The 20,552-nt window shown below is 42.2% G+C and overlaps 1 protein-coding gene across 2 annotated transcripts in view; it reads right to left on the reverse strand.

The window, feature by feature from the left end:
- Positions 1-20,552, reverse strand: part of pals1a (protein associated with LIN7 1, MAGUK p55 family member a) — a 74,709-nt gene that overhangs the window by 33,799 nt on the left and 20,358 nt on the right. For both annotated transcript variants that reach the window (XM_084380844.1, XM_084380843.1), the window contains exons 2-4: positions 9,942-10,245; positions 7,426-7,606; positions 6,755-6,855 (exon numbers count right to left, since the gene is read on the reverse strand). In XM_084380844.1, the coding sequence (XP_084236970.1) occupies positions 6,755-6,855; positions 7,426-7,606; positions 9,942-10,118 (459 nt within the window). In that variant the 5' untranslated portion in view covers positions 10,119-10,245. The remainder of the gene's footprint in view (positions 1-6,754; positions 6,856-7,425; positions 7,607-9,941; positions 10,246-20,552) is intronic.

Below are 20,552 nucleotides of genomic sequence, written 5' to 3' on the forward strand. Positions count from 1 at the left end.
TGGGGCTGCCTTGCTTCCTCTGGCACTGGAAACCTGCAGCATGTGGAGGGCAAGATGGATTCAATCAAGTATCAGGAAATCCTGGGAGAAAATGTCATGCCGTCTGTGAGGAAGCTGAAACTTGGGTGTCATTGGACCTTCCAACAGGAGACCTTCCGCAGACGAGGTGATCTGACCTACAAAGGCCACAAGGTCCGCTTCTACGATGACTACAGTCCCGACGTGCTAAAGCAGAGTACAAGACCTCCATGGCCGAACTGTATCAGCGTGGCTACAAGCCGGCTCTCCTTTACCCAGCCAAGCTTACCAAGTTATGTGGTCTTGCCTTCCAGCTCATTATTGTACTTTTAAAATATATATTTTATGAATATGTTGTATCTATTGTTTTGGCGGGTGTTAACATATCACTGCTCTTGCTTCACACTGCAGTCACACACACACACACACACACACAATTTATATGGTATATAGAGATGATTTTTATTATATATATATATTAGGGCCGGGACTTTAACGCGTTAATTAAGATTAATTAATTACACAAAAATGAACGCGTTAAAAAAATTAACGCATTTTAATCGCACTTATATTTGCACCGCGGAACGTTTCTCACTGGATGAGTTTCAGGCGTACCGATTATACTGGAGCACAATTATTTAACGAGTTAAAAAGCCACCGACACTTGGGGTGCGTCTCAGCTCGGGTCAGTAAAATTAACAGGCTGACAGTGACAATCACGTGAAACTGAGGCGAACTCATTCATGGTTGCCTCTGATTATACTGATAATAGCCTTCCTATTAGCTTCCAATGTAGACGCGCGACATGCGCGCTCACAACCCAAAGCGCCGCGTAGCCGCGTGCATTCGGTGCGACGGCGACGCCGTTTTTTCCCCCGTGCATGTCCGTGGAGCTGTGCACTACTATTATTGTAATGCATTACTACATACCATCCTTACCATTAACCACTACTACTGTTATCACTAGTAATCACATTTCCATGTGCATTTCATTATTATTGCTGTAATACCTCTTTATGTACTTTCATTCCTGTCAACCATCTATTATAATTGTATACATTGTGATCTCGTTGATCTGCTCTGTACATGCGACATCTATTGCATGTCTGTCCGTCCTGGGAGAGGGATCCCTCCTCTGTGGCTCTTCCTGAGGTTTCTTCCGCATTTTTTTTCCCTGTTAAAAGGGTATTTTTTGGGGCAAGTTTTTCCTCACTCGAATAGAGGGTCGAAGGACAGAGGGTTTCGTCTCTGTACAGATTGTAAAGCCCTCTGAGGCAAACTGTGATTTGTGAATTTGGGCTATACAAATAAAATTTGATTTGATTTGATTTGGCTAAGATGCTGGCAAAACGCTTAGAGTCTGTTCTGGCTACTATTATTTCCACAGACCAAACAGGGTTTATTAAGGACAGACACTCCTTTCACAACGTCAGACTGCTGTTTGATATAATATACTTACCCTCGTCCTCGGATTCTCCAGAATTAGTCATCTCAATGGATGCTGAGAAGGCATTTGACCGTGTCGAATGGCCTTATCTGTTCCACGCATTGAGATGCTTTGGATTTGGCAACACATTTATTTCTTGGATAAAGCTCTAATATACATCCCCCCTAGCCTGTGTCCGCACAAACAATGATTACTCTGATTATATCCCCCTTAGTCGTGGAACTCGGCAGGGCTGTCCACTTTCCCCATTACTGTTCGCCACCACCATTGGACCTCTGGCGGTGGCCCTCAGGTCCAGTCAGATCCGGGGCATCTGGAGGGGAGGTGCTGAGCACAAACTGTCATTGTATGCGGATGACCTCTTACTGTTCATCTCTGACCCAGACAGATCTGTCCCCCTTGTGTTGGCGATGCTGAAGGAATTTGGGCAAATTTTGGGTTACAAACTAAATCTTCAGAAAAGTGAGCTTATGCCCATTAATACTGCAGCCGCAGCCTATCCCCTTTTGGACTTGCCATTTAAGACGAGGTCTTGCAGTCCGCTCTGAAATAGGTCCATGCATCATCTATTTGCGCTCGGCATGGGGTTTTGCAGTGTAAAGTAATTCATAGAGTCCACTGGTCTAAAAGCAAACTAGCTCGCATTTATCCGGGCACCGATCCAAATTGCGATAAGTGTCACTTAGGACCAGCTAACCTCAGTCACATGTTTTGGACCTGTCCTGCTCTCTCTCGTTTCTGGAATTCTGTATTTGACTCACTCTCGGCCATCACATCTACCAAAGTCCTCCAGTCACCCTAAGTAGGCCTGTTCGGTGTCCTGCCCGCTACCAACCCACTGCCATCCTACTTCACTGAACTGGTGGCTTTTCTCACATTATTAGCGAGGCCTGTCATTCTGATGCACTGGAAAAGCCTGTCTCCCCCCTCCCACACACATTGGATAAGGGATGCCTTATCCTTTATGAAATTAGAGAAAATCAAACACTCCCTCTGTGGCTCCAATGAAAATTTTTTAAAGATTTGGCAACCCTTTCAAGAGCATGTCCAGTCCCTGCAGCTGGATGCTCCCCCAACTGGCTAAACTTTATCCTCTTGTTTTAAGTGACACCACTTTCTGTTATTAGTGCTTACCTCACCTCATCCAATGGTCTGTTGTATCTTACTCACTCAGATGTATGTAAAGGTCTGTGTCTGTTCTTTTTGTTGAAAACTCAATAAATAAATCATATTTAAAAAAAAGGAATATAGCAAGCTGGTCTAACAACCATTTACTAATGTTTGAATGTAAAACAGATATGAAGAAATGATGAATAAGCTGAGATTTGCATCTTACAATGTACATGGCCTAAATCACCCTATAAAAAGAAAGTACTAAATCAGCCAAAGAAATTTAAATCTTCAATTGCTTTACTACAAGAAATACATTTGACAGAGGAAGAGAATAAAAAGTTAAAAAGGGAATGGATAAATCAAGTGTTTTATGCATCTTATGGTAAAAAAAGAGGGGTAACTATATTAATTCATAAATCGATACCATTCGTCCTTGAGAACATCATTAAAGATACAGAAGGAAGATACATCTTGATTGTGGGCACTATAGGAGATACTCTTATAACAATTGTAAACATCTATGCCCCGAATAAAGATGATGGAAGGATTTTTAAGAATATAGCAAATGTGATAGTTAGTAAGGGGAGTGGAACAATGATAATAGGTGGGGACTTTAATGCTGTTCAAAATGGACGAATGGACAGGTTTCCCTCGGTTTCTGGCTCAGGTTTAAAAAAAAAAAAACAGAATGCTTACTAATATGATTCAAGAAGCAGGACTAGCAGATCCATGGAGGGACAAGAAAAACCAAAAAAGAGATTATACATTCTATTCCAATCCACACAAAAGTTATTCAAGGATTGATTTCTTTATTATTTCAAAGCAACATCTGCATAATGTTTTGGATTGAAAAAATGAAGCTATAACAATAAGTGACCATGCACCAGTTATTCTTACTATAGACATAGGAGGAGAAACACTTTTTAAATATTGGAGACTTAATACATCAATTCTACCAGATCAAGAAGTATTGAATGAACTTAGAACAAATTTAGAAGAATATTTCCTGCTGAATGACAATAATGAAGTAACACCCTCAATTCTTTGGGAAGGTTATAAAGCAGTTATACGGGGGAAGACGATAGAAATATCTTCAAGGCTGAAAAAAATAAGAATGAAAAAACAAAAGGAACTTGAAGAAAACAAGAACCAACATAAAATGACATTCAATAAAGAAACTCTTTTGTAATTAAAAGAAAGTCGAAACTGGATGAACTTTTGACATATAAGGCAGAAGGAGCCATACGCTTTTCAAAACAGAGGTTTTATGAAATTTCTAAAGGAGATGCCCCACAAACGTGGTCTGAAGCTATTATTTCTGTATTATATCAAGAAGGTAAAGATCCGACTAAATGTGATGGGTACAGACTGATTAGCCTGTTATGTAACGATCTGAAAATACTAACCAATATTCTGGCACAAAGAATACAAAAAAAGGCTTCAAAATTGAACCTGATCAAACAGGCTTCAGGCAAATAATATTAGAAGAACTATTAATATCATATCAAGTGCCCAAAAGAACAAACAAATATCTCTCTTGCTCAGTCTTGATGCACAAAAAGCATTTGACAGAGTCAAATGGGGCTTCCTACATGAAACACTTAAGTATTTGGATAAAATACCATCTTCATTAAGTGGATAAAAACTATTTATAACAACCCAAAATCCCGCATTAGAGTGAATGGGTGCTGCTCAAACTTTTTCCCCCTTGAAAGAGGGGTTAGACAGGTCGACTGTCTTAGTCACTTATTATTCACGATTAGTATAGAGCCTCTAGCTGAGACCATAAGGAACAATAAAGATATAAGGGGAATAACTGATGATGGATATAAAGAACACAAACTATCACTTTTTGCAGATGATATACTTGCACTAATTAGTAATCCTTCATTATTCATCCCCGCTTTAATGAAGGATTTAAATGACTATGGAACAATTTCAGGATTTTTGATTAATGAAACAAAAACTATTGCAATGATGCTTTATGGGGAGAAGTCAGTTGAATGGGTTTAAATACTTGGGAGTGGTAATAACACCATTATCATCCCAATTATTTACAGCCAACTATGAAAAACTGTTAAGGGAAATAAGACAGGATCTGAAAAAGTGGAAGATCTTACCTCTGTCATTAATGGGTAGAGTAGAAACTGTACGAATTAATATTTTACCACGCCTGCTTTTTATGCTTTCAAATTTTTGGATAAAATGATTTCAAACTTTATTTGGCAAACAAAAAGGCAAGAATAAATAATAGAAAGCTGCAATGTTCCAAAAGGGACGGAGGTTTGAATTTACCCAGTTTGCAAAATTACTATTGGGCAGCTCAACTCAAGGCAATTATGGGTTGGATTACAGAAGATACAGATTCAATGTGGGTGGGAATGGAACAGAACTCCTGCCCAATCTCTCTAGGTTCTCTACCATTCCTGAGTCAAACAGATTGAAAAAAAATAAAAATAAAAAATGAATGGGTTCAGAATACCTGGAAAATATGAAACAAGAACAATTAAAAATGCAAAATACAATGTCAAGAGCTACTAAAATCGCCACAAATCCAGATTTCCATCCATCTAGTATGGACATTGGGTCTAAAAAATGGACAGAAAAGGGGCTGGTATATATTGGCCAACTTTTTGATGGGCAAATATTCAAATCATTCCAACAATTAATTCAAGAGTTCAATTTATCTATACATGATCATTATACATTTCTACAGGTCAGACATTATCTTCAGAAAAATAAAGATCGGGAATATATTCTAAGGGATCCCTCTCACATTGAGCAGCTTTTTATAATTTGTGAACAAAAAAAGTTGAAAAAGGAGATTATCTCAAGGTTTTATAGAGCATTACAACATGATCTTGAAAATAAGGATTTAGAGAGTAAAAAAAGATGGGAACTTGAACTGAATACTGTAACTGCTGAAAATGAATGGAGTGAAAGTTGCTTGTTTGGTCATAAATGAACAAATAGTCCAAATTGGAGGGAGTTTGACTGGAAGGTAAAAATTAGGTATTTTAGAACTCTGGTTATAATGGCTAAATATGGAAAATTGACAGGGTTATGTTGGAGGGGTTGTGGCCAACAAGGTGACCTTACACACATACTATGGGCTTGTCCAAATACACAGGGGTTCGGGAGGATGTTCAGAAGGATATAGAACGAATCCTGGGTATGAAATTGAACCTTGTTCCAAAGTTATATGTACTAGGCGTCCCAGTAGGAATCAAAACTGAGAAAAATAAATTATACTTACTATCGATCCTTCTCATGATAGCTAGAAAAAACATCACAACCTTATGTTTTGCAGCCACAACCCCCCAATATCATACAATGGCAATGGCGGGTCCCGTCGGGTTTGTCGACCCGACCCGTTGAGAACTCTAACTCTAGTCTAGGATGTGTCTCATGAGAGTATGTTTTTTGGTTTTTTCTCTCTTTCCTTCTTTTTTTTTTGTTCTTTGTTATTATTGGTATGTGTCCTCCTTCTAGTTTATTGCTTGTTTTCTGTGTAGTTTTCGGTTGTTATGAATTGTACGTGAATAAAGCATTTAAATGAATACATGAAATGCACGATACAAATAAAAAGTAAAAAAAAACAAAAAAAAAACAGTGGTGTTGCCTGATGGTTTGACTGATAAATGGGAGGTCTAATAATGGTATGTCTTTGCATAGAGCTTGTTCAGTTTCTAACCGGAGAGAGTCTAATTTGGATGAGTTGAGCCAATTTAGTGAGATATTTCAGTTGACTGGCAAGGTGATAAAGTTTAAAGTTTAGAGTTTCCAGTCCACCCTGGGATTCAGCTTATGTAAAGTTGAGAGTTTTTCCAGAAAAAAATTATGATGGCTGAGTTGAGGGATAGTGAGTGGACATGACCCAAGTTGAACAAAACTTGAAATAGCAGCTTTGTTTTTATTGGCTTCATATTTTTACAGTTAATTATCCCTTATAAAAGCCTAATAGACAATTCGACCAAACAACAGGCATTGGAGGCTTTTGGGCCCTGACAAAGGGTCCAATATTCAAGGGGAAACATTTGTTGGCTTTAGGCACAAAAAGATCCAGCAGCGATGACACTGCTTCACCTTCATAAATCCCATCTACCTCAAAGTTTGAAAAATACCACACTTACATACTGACTGGAAGCTCTGTCCATCTAATTCCCTTTATATTACCTTGTTTAGTAGTGCAAGAACCAGCTCTATGTCATTCTGACTCTGCTGGTCGGACAGGCAGCCTCGGACCTGCTTCAATGACAGCAGCAACTCCTCTAACTCTGCAGGAAAAACACAAGCACTCACATGAATGACTATGGCTTTGAAAAATGGGAGTAAAAAAAACAAATAACTTTAAAATGAGAGATTTACTTTACTATCAGACGATGGTAGAAGACGGCCTGCTTGTCCTGTCTTCAGATTAATGAAAGTGTGGAAGACTGCATCTCATTTCCTAGTTCAGGCTTTTGTTCTACATTGTGTGTTCCTGTTTTAGTGATGTGTGTGATAACGTGTGTGTCAACATTACCACCCCTAACAAAGTTTTAATTAAGTCGCCCTCAAGAGCCTCTCATGTCCTTCTTTCCCTCCCTGAAGAATTCCCTCCCTAATGGCAGACATGTCTTCCTTACATTTATTTTCCTCCCAGCCAGCTCTCTCTCTGTCTCTTTACCTTCACTGCTTTGCCTTCTCTTCATCATTTCTTTCCTTTTTATAAAATGACTTGAGGTTTGTAACATCCATTTCACCTCTACCCCTTATTCTTCCCTTTCCCTCCTGAGAGCTTCAGTACACAAATGATGTAAAGTTCTACTCTCATCTGTGTCTGTGTGTGTGTGTGCGTGTTTTACCTAGCAGTGCATGTGTGTGCTGGCTGCCGAGTGCTGGCTGCTGCTGCGGTGTGTACGAGTCTTGCAGGAATGTGGGGTTGTCGATGCCAATGTGGGGATGCTTGGAGAGCTTCCTTAGTCTAAGTGAGGCGTTCAGGTCCAGCTGCCGACCCTCCTCCTCTCTACGACGACGAAGATCCTCCTGACAAACAAATGCATTATAGATATCATTCTACGTGATATGTGGTTTTTAAATGCAATATATTCTTCTACCATTCAGACTTTCTACATTGATACACTATTCACATCTTTATGCTTAATTCCTTTGCAAATTCTTCTTAGGCTGAAAATCTGCTAATCTGTGACAAAGACAGTTATTGGTTATCAGTTAAGTAAAACAAAAATGCCTAATGGCAAAAATGACCTAATTTCTCCACGGAAATGTGCAGTTTCATTATATCCATTTAAAAAATAAACTAACTTTGGATCTGTACTTGTTGACATGTGACTGGTTTAAGGATTTGTCACTTTACGTCAGCAGTAAATTAAGTTTTCAGACCTTTTACTTAATGCAGGGGTTCTCAGTTCTCAGCCAATGCACTGGAAGGAGAATTAACTTAACTTACATGCTTTTGATGATTGGGTAATCGACACAAACAAAGGGGGAACATCCTACCTCTACAAAGAGTGGCTCTGCCCTGAGGTGACAGTGCTAACCACTGAGCCACCATGAGAAACTTGAAGGGACTTTAAAACAACCAGCAGCAATATTTGACCAGGTTCTTGGAACAATCATTTAAAATATCTTGTTTAAAACCTTCTTGGGCAAGTCAAGTACCCACCTTAAAGATACTGCCACCTTACCTGCAGTATCTGGTCTTTATAAAGAAAAAAGATAGAGTATTAGTAACTGTTTAAAAATGATACTATTGGCCAATATATCTAATCTGTTGAAAAGTACAACAATACATTGAATTTGCATTATAATTTTTGACAGTCACTGAAATAAATGTAATCAAACAAAAAACAAACTACAAAATAAAAGCTAATTTATGATCCATAGATCATATCACAAGGAGCTTTGTCATCCAGTCATGACAATGCTATTCACAGTGTGCATACGCATACAAAGTAAGGGTACACAGACACTTTTTATGTCCACATTGACAACACTAAACGTTTGATATCAGTGTTTCCCACACATTCATTTATTTGTGGCTGTCCGCCACAATATCAACATTGGCCGCCACATATTGATTTTCTGTTTTTGAAGCCGTGCATCCCGTTCTCACTCACTCAACACAGTGCATCCGTCAGTGAAAAGCATGATGTTATATACTCCGAGACAGTGGATGGCGGTGTGGTTTTTAATCTGCCGGTAAAACCAACGAAGAAGAGGAGGAGGACTATTTAACGCAGTTGGCTTGACCGTAACTTCCTCTATAAAGAAGATGGCTGGCCTCATTGTCGAAATCAAGCCCCCACAAAGAGCACCAGGCCTTGAAGCCAGTTTTCGTTGTGGCCAAGCCGTGTAATAACATCGTCATGTGATGCAACATTGTGAAAGACGCGTCTGTAAAACTGTAATAAAAGCCGCACAACCCCTGCAAAATGACTCGTTTTACTTTCAGAATTTGAGCAATTCAGTCCAATAAAATTTGGAGAGTCTAGAAGAGCCGCCCAATTACATTTTATCCCCATTCAAGTTAACTGGGCCCTAAACCAGAAGTTAGCTGGCTCACACCCTTTGGCACCCCAGCTGGACAGCCACCACCACAATTAATGTCTGATTCTGTGGGAAACACTGGATATCTTATATTTAATATTTAAACCGAAAACATGAAATGAAAACAGACAAGTCATTCGAGTCATCATGTCCAAAGTCAAGTCAAGTCACAAGTCTTTAACTTCCAAGTGAAGTGATAAGCCATTTATTTTCTGTCAAGTCAAGTTGCAAGTCATCAAAACGGTGACTCAAGTCACAATGACTCAAGTCCACATCTCTGTTATGGGAATGTAGGTTCCAGTGTTTCCAGGTTTGACTTATACAAGGGAAGGATATATTGAAATCTGTGTCATGTGAATCCCTAAACTGCATGCAAGTTGCTAAATAATTGATCTTTTAAATGAAACATCATTCCTCTCTTTGCCTTGTTATAGTAGGGAAGTTATCTCTAGCAATTATTAACCTATCATATGTTTTGGCATTTCAAGATATTTTGACATGAGATTTTATTCTGAAATTCAGTGCAGTAAAAGTTTAGAAGAATATACAATGAAAAAAGGTAGTTACTGTACTTAAATGCAACTCTGAGGTGCTTTATTTTACTTGAGTTAATGTACTAGTAACACTCTCAACTAAAGGAAACATATGCATAATAGGCTGACACTGGTTGATAATTATGATGTGCGTGAGTGCGTGAGTGTGTGAGTGTGTAAGTGAGTAAGTGAGTGTGTAAGTGAGTGTGTAAGTGAGTGTGTAAGTGAGTGAGTGAGTGAGTGAGTGAGTGAGTGAGTGAGTGAGTGAGTGAGTATACCTGGTGCTGTCGTATCCTCTCCAGCTGTGCAGACCGTCGGAATGGTAGCATCCGACTTCCCAGCTCTCCCGGACAGTCAACGGCCATTTCCCGGTGCTGCTGTTCTCCCCTCAGCTCTTCATCTGCTCCTCCTCCTCCCTCCCCGGCAACATGGCCGTTCAGGTGGGAGGTTGTCATCCCTCACACACAAAGAGCCCAAAGTGGGTGTGTTGGTGGATTCCAAGGATGTTTAGGTAGGTATCTCTATATATCTGGCAAGTCTATGAAGGCAGTTCAGTAAACAGGGTGACCATGATACCTTCACCTGTGGAGAAAGCAAGAAAATTATCATTAATCTAGTCTGACTGGTGACATCGGCATCCCAACATTCTTCAAACATAGATGAGAAGACAACTGCATTATAAGAGAAAGTGTCCTTGTTCCAATTTAGCAGTGATATTTACTGAATTAGGCCATCAGCCCCATGTTTAGTGAACCGTGACCTTATTTTTACCTGTGACCAACAGACTGGTATGATTGCTCAAACACAGGATAACTGTTCAAAAGTTTGTGGTTTGACAAGACATGGTCAACACCGACACTTAGAGCAACCTCACAACTGACTGGTGGACAGACTGGTCAATGGTCTGGCTAAGAAAAATAATGCGTTTTTTGAAAATGAAAGTATGTTGAATCTAAAATTTAGCATAACATGACCTCTTTAAGTATAATACACCATTTAATCAGTTAAGCATACTTAACTGATTAAATGGTGTATCAAACTATCAACTGATATACCAACATTTACTGACAGGGAAGTGATGTGGTAGTGTTTCCAGATCTTAAAAATTAATTTTGTGAGTAAGATGTTATCATCAATAAGATTGGCAAAAAAAAAAAAGGAATAAAGTTCACAGGCATTAAAGAGGTCATATTATGCAATAGGTTTATAGAATAGGTTAACATTCTTTCATTTTCAAAAAACACATTATTTTTCTTAGCCAGACCATTGACCAGTGCATGGTGCATTGCTGCAGCAGACCTTTTCACAGTGTCTTGAAACGCTCCATTTTAGCTACCGAGTGAGACATCTCATTTCAATCTTTGGCGAGAGTTGCACATGTGCATTACCTAATGGGAAGGATGTACTGTAGCCAATCAGAGGCATAGTAGGGCGGGTCATGCCGAGCAATGTAGTGTGATCCAAAATAACACCGCCACAGCTGTATGTCTGCTGATTGACTGGAGTGTATATTTTTTAAATTATATAAATATATATATTTATATAACAGCTGTTACATAGTGACGCACATATATTACAGAAGTAAAGGCTGAACTCCAAACCAGGCATTTCAGGCAGTGCAGGAGCAGTGTTTTCTGTGGGAGAGAGTAACTCCCTTTGGTGTGGACTTTGGGCTTTTTCACTTTGCAGACCTCTGACAAGCACAAAATGCTACATAACACAGTAAAGGAAAGGCAAAACCCCAAAAAGCATAATATGACCTCTTTAAAAATTGTCATCATAGGAAAATCACAGCGGTTACTGACAACACTGGCTCCCTTTTATTCAAAAGTTTGTGTTTTATCTCCAACAGTAGGCCTATATGATTTTGCGATATGGACACTTCATTTAAAGGTAAATTAACACACCTGTGACTAGAGCATATCAACGGAGAGGAGAGGACGCCTTCTTATAACTTTAGAACCTAATGTTGCATCATTTTGCACAGTCGCACACTTGTTCGTAAAGTTTAGAAATGGAGAGGACTCTATAACTTTAGAAGCTTAGAAGTTGTAGTTTTTCTTGCTACTGATGCTTCATATCCTGACCAACACACACACGCGTAAAGCATTAAGCATAAAAACAAGGAACTTTGTGCTTACCTGATTATGTAAGCTCAACAATTATAACAACAAGCATTGGGTAGATGTCAACACTAGGGGTATCATGAGATCAGGCGGTATTAAAACGTGACAATATTTCTCGTTGAGGTGAAAAGCTGTCTCACGATATCAGTACATAACAGACGCAGAGCAGCAACTAAGCCCCCAGGAAGAGTGCCTGGCTTTGAAGCCATTTTTTGTAGTTGCCAAACCGTGTCATAACATTGTAATGTGATGCACTGCAGCTCAAAAATACTTCTTCCCATAAACATTGTGAAAAAAGCGTCTGTAAAACGGTTGATATATTTGTTAGAATGCCCGAGCGGCCAAAGGAGGCAATAAGGAGATTTTTTCCACAATTGACGATCCAAAGACACTTTTATTTTTCTCAATACTCACAATCACCATTCCAACACCTACACCAACCCCCAACACTTTCAGACTGACTCCTTATATACATTGTTTCCTCTGGTAATTGAGCTGGACTATACCATTCATACAGGTAAAATCAGAAACACACACATATTTAATAACCACACTATTTACACAACCCATTACCAGAAAATATATATCATCATAATACCTATTAACACACCCCCACATAAACCTCATAAATACCCATATCTATCTTACATTAATTAACTACATATTTACACCCCATGAAACTCCCCTCCGCCTATATTCCCACTTGTTTCACTCCCTCCCGGAACTATAAGGTGCGCGTGTTCCTGGGGAACTCTTTTGCCCGCACACCTTGGGAAACCGGAAGATCCGGAGGTAAGTTCATGCCAACTTTCAGTTCTTACATTTGACGTTCCTTCAGTTCGCTTGTCATTAATTTATTGACCAAGGTAAATTGACCTAACTGTCTCCTTCACCGGTGAACACCGGAACGCGTCCGCTCCGTGTCCCTCCCCGTGAAACGATCGTCTCCGTTATTGTGATGTATCCCCCCAATCAAGTCCTTTAATCCATCACCTGGTGCGTCTGAGTTTTATCCCATGCGTTCATGCTTCTCAGTCTTTTACATGACCATCCTCGTACACGTCACTCTGTACGTAGTGACGGCGGCTCGTCGTCACATTTCCTCCCCCCTCTCCCAAGAGTACAGTACTCCAATCCTCATGTACTCTTGAGAGACAGTCTGCCACCAAGTTGGCTTTCCCTGCTCGGTACTGGACCGTGAAGTCGTAGGGTTGCAGGGACAGGTACCATCCTGTGAGGCGTGTGTTGGAGTCCTTCATCCTGTTCAACCACTGCAAAGCACGATGATCCGTCTCCAGGATGAAGTGACGTCCCAGCAGGTAGTACCTCAGCGACTCCACCGCCCACTTCATTGCCAGGCACTCCTTCTCCACTGTGGAGTATCTCGTCTCCCGGTCCAGGAGTTTGCGGCTCAGAAACAGCACCGGACGGCTTTCTTGATCCGTCTCCTGCAGAAGCACTGCTCCAAGGCCGACCCCTGATGCATCCGTCTGTAGCACGAATGGCTGCGCAAAATCTGGATTATGGAGAACCGACTCACTTGTGATTGCTTCCTTCAGATCAGCAAAAGCCCTGTCACATTCCTCATTCCATCTCACTTTGTTTGGGGCTGAGGCCTTGGTGAGGTCAGTGAGGACGGCTGCCCTCTCTGCAAAATGGGGAATGAATCTTCTGTACCATCCCACTAGCCCCACAAAGGCACGCACCTTCTTCTTTGTGGTGGGCACAGGATATGAGTGGATGGCATCCACTTTCCCCACTCGAGGCTTCACCACCCCCTGTCCAACAACATGACCCAGGTACTCCACCTGTCTCTGAGCGAACGTGCACTTTGTGGGATTGATGGTAAGCCCAGCTTTCTTGATCAGGCGGAGGACTTGTCGAAGATGAGCCACATGTTCTTCCCAGGTCTGGCTGAAGATGACGACATCATCCAAGTATGCGGCTGCAAACTGCGGCACCTCTCTCAACACTTGGTCCATGAGTCGTTGGAACGTCGCTGGCGCCCCCTGGAGACCAAACGGCATCACCTTGAACTGGAACATGCCGTACGGTGTTTTGAACGCTGTCAGCTCCTTGGTTTCTGGTGCCAGTGCCAGCTGCCAGTACCCCTTGCTCAGGTCGAGCGTCGTGATGAACTTGGCCTTCCCAACCCTCTCTAGCAACTCATCGATGCGGGGCATTGGGTACGATTCAAACTTTGACACTGCATTGAGGTACCTGAAGTCAATGCAAAACCTCAGTGACCCATCTTTCTTCGGGACCAACACGATTGGACTGCACCACTCACTGGTTGAAGTCTCAATGATCCCCAGCTGCAACATCAGCTCAATCTCTGTCTTGAGTTTTGGGACCAATCGTTCCGGGATCCTGTAGCACTTCCGGCGGGGAGCGGCATCCTCTTTCAGGTGGACCTTGTGCTGGACCAGAGTTGTGAAGCCCGGTTTTTCCTGGAAAAGTTCTGGATCCAACAATGCTCTCATCTCCCTCTGCTGGACAGGCTGAAGATGGGAAACATCCACCCCACTGGGCTCCGAGATGTCAGTGGGGAACGACTGCTCCCTCTCTTCCTCCCTGTCAGGGACCCGGATGAGGAGCTGCTGCTTGACAGGCTGTTGGCTCGGCGGTGAAGGCACCTGAAAGTCCTTCAGCAGGTTTACATGGAAACACTGATGTTTCTTCATCTTATCCGGCATGTGCAGTTCATAGGTTACCTTACCCAGGCGCTTGGTGATTTGGTATGGCCCCTGCCATTTGGCTAACAGCTTACTGTCACTGGTCGGGAGTAACAGCAACACCTGCTGGCCCGGAAGAAAAGTCCTGTCTCTGGCCTTCTTGTCATACCAGGTCTTCTGGTTAGCCTGGGCAGTTCGCATGTGCTCTTGTGCTAGGGCTGTCATCTGTTCCAGTCTCTCTCTCATCTTAATGACATAGGTCACCACGTTATCCTGGTCTGGAATCCGATTCTCCCAGTGCTCCCTCAGGAGGTCGAGTGGCCCCCTCACCTGGCGACCGTAGAGAAGCTCGAATGGTGAGAATCCTGTTGACGCCTGTGGCACCTCACGATATGCAAACAGCAGATATGGCAGCCATTGGTCCCAATCCGACCCTGTGTTGGAGACAAACTTCCGCAGCATGTTCTTGAGAGTCTGATTGAACCTCTCAACCAGTCCGTCCGTTTGGGGATGATATGGGGTGGTCTTTATACCCTTCACTCCTAACAACTGATACACTTGTTGCAGTAGTTTGGACAGGAAATTTGTTCCACAGTCTGTCAGGATCTCTCTAGGCACACCTACCCTCGAAAATAGCTGGAGGAGGCAATTTGCCACCTGTCTGGCCTTAATAGACCTGAGGGGAAAGGCTTCTGGATAACGGGTAGCATAGTCACAGATTACCAAGATGTACCGATTGCCTGCTGAGCTTCTCTCCAGGGGCCCCACTATATCCATGCCTATTCTGTCAAACGGCGTCTCAATGATTGGCAGTGGCTGAAGCTGGGCACGGGCTGTCCCCCTAGGTGACGCTAGCTGACATATATCACACGAAGCACAAAAATCTTTCACCTGGGTGTACATGCCTGGCCACACAAACCTACTGGCTATCCTGTTGAGGGATTTCTGGAATGCCAGATGGCCTGCCCAGGGAATTGAGTGACCTAGCGCCATGACCTTCTGTGTAAGGCTCTGTGGTAAAGCTAAAGCCTCAACTTTACCCTGGCGCTGGTAGAGAATGCCGTTTTTTATGACATAACTTGCCTCGGCTAAACTGTCTGCCTTGCCCTGTTTCACACCCTCAACCTCTGAGACTTTGTCAAACCAGGCTTCCAGTGCCCGATCAGCCTGCTGCAGTGCTGCTATGTCAGAGGGGATGTTGAACTCTACAGGCTGGCTGGGCTTTGCTGCTTCCTCCTGCTGTTCCCTGGCTGTAGCCAAAACTTTTACCCTCCTTTTCTGAGCTTTAGATTTCGGCTGCTTAACTGGACCTGCCTCCAACTGAGCATGGTAGAATGGTAACTCTTCAAGAGTATTTCTCGCTTTCTGCGCCCTCGTCGTGACCATGTTACATGCTGTCCCTGCAGGTTGGGGTCTTCGCTGCTGCTGCTGAACCGGTGCCTCAACAGTGCCTTCGACATGTCTCTCCCTGGTGCTCTGATGTTCATTTCTTGCCTGCTGTATCAAATCTAGCAGTGTGGGGACATCATTACCAAGAACAACTGGGTAGGGTAGACTAGGCACTATAGCTACTGACAGGAGGTAGGTCTGACCACCTACAGTAAGATAAATCTCAGCCGTGGGGTACTCTTTCTCATCACCATGAACACAACTGATGTTGGCTGTGTTCTCACTCCACAGCTCTCTTGGTACTATGTGGGGCTGAACTGCAGACTGGAAACTCCCAGAATCTAAGAGAGCCTCCTCACACTGACCATTGACCAATGCTGAAGTAGTGAGCCCTTCTTCCTGGTGTGCAACTGGGTGAGTGGGTCTGGGAACTGAACACAAAAGAGACGGCTTACTCTGTCTGGTAGCAGGGCATGTGTACTGAGTGTGACCTATCTCATTGCACTGATAGCAGCGTGTGTCTTGCCTAGCTCTGGACTTAGGTCTGACCTGGAATTGACCACCCCTTTCACCCGCATTGGACTTACTGTGCCCAGTGAAGTAGCTATCATGGCTGAATGTGATTCCTCTGCTCCCGCTTCTGGCTGACATGAAAACCTCTGCAAGTCGGGCGGCCTCTTCTGCAGACTTCGGGTCCCGTTCTCGGATCCAGACTTCTAGCTCCGGGCTCACCATCCTCAGAAACTGCTCCAGAATCAGCAACTCCGAAATGTCTTTCACGGTGGATGTCTCTGGTTTGATCCATTTGTTGAACAAGTCCTTCAATCGGACATACAGTTCACGTGGGGTTTCACTATGATTGACGTCCAGGGAGCGAAACCTTCTCCTGTAGGTGTCGGCTGTGATCTCATATTTCTTCAAAATGACTTCTTTGACATTGTCATAATCTTCAGAGTCGGCAATGTCCATGAGAACATAAGCACTGCGTGCTTTACCTGTGAGCAGAGGGACGAGTTGAATAGCCCAATCTTCTTTAGGCCAGCGGCAGACAGACGCCATCCTTTCAAATGTCGTCAGATAATGTTCGATGTCATCCTCTGGAGAGAGTGGTATCAGCTTGGGCTCTCTGTGGATGTGTGGTCTCTGCGGTGGTGGTGGCACATTCTGCTGGCTGGCCTGGCCGGCTGTTGCCCCCTGATCTTCCGCATTGTCAACATCATCCGCATCGTGAGCCTCAGCTCCGGTCTCATACTCGTCCCGCATCTCTTGCACTTGTGCCTGTATCAGCTGAAACTGATGCTGCATACTTCTCCATCTCTGGTCTTGGCGTGTTGACTCTTTTTCCATCTCTCTATCTCTGGAAGCTTGGGAGTGCACCAGAGATTTCACCAGGTTTGTCAATTCCTCCAGCTTGTCAGGATCACCGGCTGCTGCCCCCTGTTTGTCAGCTGGAACACCTGGTTCACCATCATCTGGCTCTACCTGCTGCTCTGCCTTTTTCGGTCTCGTCATTGTAGTCTCCTTCCTCTGCTTTCAAGCTTTTTCTTCTGACACCACTTGTTAGAATGCCCGAGCGGCCAAAGGAGGCAATAAGGAGATTTTTTCCACAATTGACGATCCAAAGACACTTTTATTTTTCTCAATACTCACAATCACCATTCCAACACCTACACCAACCCCCAACACTTTCAGACTGACTCCTTATATACATTGTTTCCTCTGGTAATTGAGCTGGACTATACCATTCATACAGGTAAAATCAGAAACACACACATATTTAATAACCACACTATTTACACAACCCATTACCAGAAAATATATATCATCATAATACCTATTAACACACCCCCACATAAACCTCATAAATACCCATATCTATCTTACATTAATTAACTACATATTTACACCCCATGAAACTCCCCTCCGCCTATATTCCCACTTGTTTCACTCCCTCCCGGAACTATAAGGTGCGCGTGTTCCTGGGGAACTCTTTTGCCCGCACACCTTGGGAAACCGGAAGATCCGGAGGTAAGTTCATGCCAACTTTCAGTTCTTACATTTGACGTTCCTTCAGTTCGCTTGTCATTAATTTATTGACCAAGGTAAATTGACCTAACTGTCTCCTTCACCGGTGAACACCGGAACGCGTCCGCTCCGTGTCCCTCCCCGTGAAACGATCGTCTCCGTTATTGTGATGTATCCCCCCAATCAAGTCCTTTAATCCATCACCTGGTGCGTCTGAGTTTTATCCCATGCGTTCATGCTTCTCAGTCTTTTACATGACCATCCTCGTACACGTCACTCTGTACGTAGTGACGGCGGCTCGTCGTCACAATATTTTTTGTGAGCATCACAACCCCCGCAAAATGACTCATTCCACTGTCATAACCGGAGCCATTCGGTCTGATACAATTTGAAAAGTCTAGAAGAGCTGCACGATTCAATTATTTTATCCCCATTCAAGTTAGCCGGGCGCTAAATAGGAAGTTAGCCGGCTCGGTCAGAGGAATTCTCTAGTTCACACACTCTATGGGCAGCACAACACAGAAAATCTGGGTATTTTCATACACGGGAAGTTGAGTGTTTTTGGCTTCAAAACGTCACACACAGCTTCAATTAAAAGTTAGAAGCTCACGCATACTTAATGCACAGTTATAAGTTCTGAAGAGACTCATGAGAAATCATACAGGAGAGAAGCCAGTGAGTTGAGTTTTGTTACATATGTGCGTTAAAATTAGGGCTGTAATCGCCTAGTCGCTTGGTCGATTTATCCACCTTATTCCTAGCCCCCATGATGCCTTGCGTGAATTATGGGCGCGACTTTCGGTCGCGTTTGTTTACATGGTAACGGTGGACGCTAATCCGGTTTTCATGACGGTTAGAGAGGTAAAACATGTGGGAACATCAGCTGTCAGAGCTTGAACGAGACAACATTGAAGAAGTGGCCTAAGAAAACATACAGTTGCATTTTTAGCTACTTTTTTAACTCTGTCGCTTCGGACGGGGAGGCAATGAATAATCTGAAAAGTTCTGAGGCGTATCAGTGCCTGCACAGTAATGAGTAAGTATTAATAATTCATAATAATATTATATAATATTATATATAATTAGGCCTGTGACAATAACACATTTTTCTGGACGATAAAATTGTCCTAGAAATTATCTCGATAAGCGATAATATTGTCGTTTTGAGACCATTTTTCAACTAATATAATGATAATGGCATAATAATGCAAGTACACCCTTTCAAAGATCAATAAACCTTTATTTCTAAAGAATATTTAACATTGGAATGTGAAGAAGACATTTTAAATATCCAAAATAAATAAAGATGGAGGTTGTGGCCAAAGCAATTGAGCCATGGCCAGCCAAGATTCCTTATTGCAGCAACAATGTTAGCACCATTGTCTGTAGTGATGCGGAGGCGTGACGGTGCACGTGATGATGATGATGTGTGCTTTTTTCAAGGTGTTTCTGTACAGTTATCAGACACCAACACCATAGTGACTGACAAGAGGGTTCTAGTGAGAGACACGAGGAAAACAATCAAGCACGCAAATGGAAATTATCGCGCTCATTTTAATTTATCTAGGGCGACCAAGGATTTTCTTGGTCGACCAGTGGTCGTCATTAAGAGCGATTAGTCGACTAATCGACGCATATATTAAAAAAAATAAAAATAAAAAAAATAAATTATATATATATAATTATATATAAATATAATTATTATATAATAATATATATATATATATATTTCCCAAGTATACTAGCCCATGGACTGAATAACATAAAACTATGAGCCTTAAAACCATTAATTTTACAAGTGCGCACAGCCGCGGCTATAAGTCTGCCGCCTGTTAATGACACCGGCAAATTATTTCAGACTCTAATTCTGAATGTGTCAGAAAAAATCAGCAAGGAGACTGACTGTCGGAACATTCTGAATATTTATTTAAACACATCACACAGCTTATGAACTTGATGTAACAAGATTGTAACAAAACAAAAATAAAATACAGCCTTGAAAACGTTTCTTTTTAAAATGTAGATAACGAAAAAAATAGCTCTAGATCAATCGAAAACACTTAAAAGAAAAATATAGGCTGCATTCCAAAAATAGAACAGAACAACGAAGAAGTAGCTTCAACATTAAATAAAAAATTAAAATAGGTCAGAATTCAAATAAAAATGAATAAATAAGCATTCGGCAAAACTGAAACACTTAGGATAATTAGTGCAAATACACAGACCAACGGTGAGGTAGCCTTACATGAAATAAAAACTCAATGAATATAAAACCGGCAAACATCATGAATTAACGAATAAATAAGTATTACGCAAACTGAAACACTCAAATAAACGGAAAAGTAGCCTTAACAACTTTCTACATATTTTCTTAAGTCAGTAGCCTACGAAAATGAAAATGTAAATCACACATTTCGTTTTGCACAAGCATATTACTCACAGTCATATCCCCTCGGCTCTCAGTTTTCTCATATTATGAGAAAGGAACACAAGTTTGTCCACGTTGTCAGGGAGAAGTGAGCTCCGCGTCTTGCTCACAATGAAGCCGGCCTTGGAGAAGATGCACTCCGATGGTGTGGACGTGGATGGGATGGAGTGCACACGCTTAGCTGCTCTGGCCAGCTTCGGGTAGCGGTCCTTGTTTTTTTGCCACCATGCTAGCGGTCCTGATTCA

The sequence above is a fragment of the Pagrus pagrus genome, assembly GCF_965226575.1.
Source record: "Pagrus pagrus genome assembly, chromosome: 18".
Lineage (NCBI taxonomy): Eukaryota > Metazoa > Chordata > Actinopteri > Spariformes > Sparidae > Pagrus > Pagrus pagrus.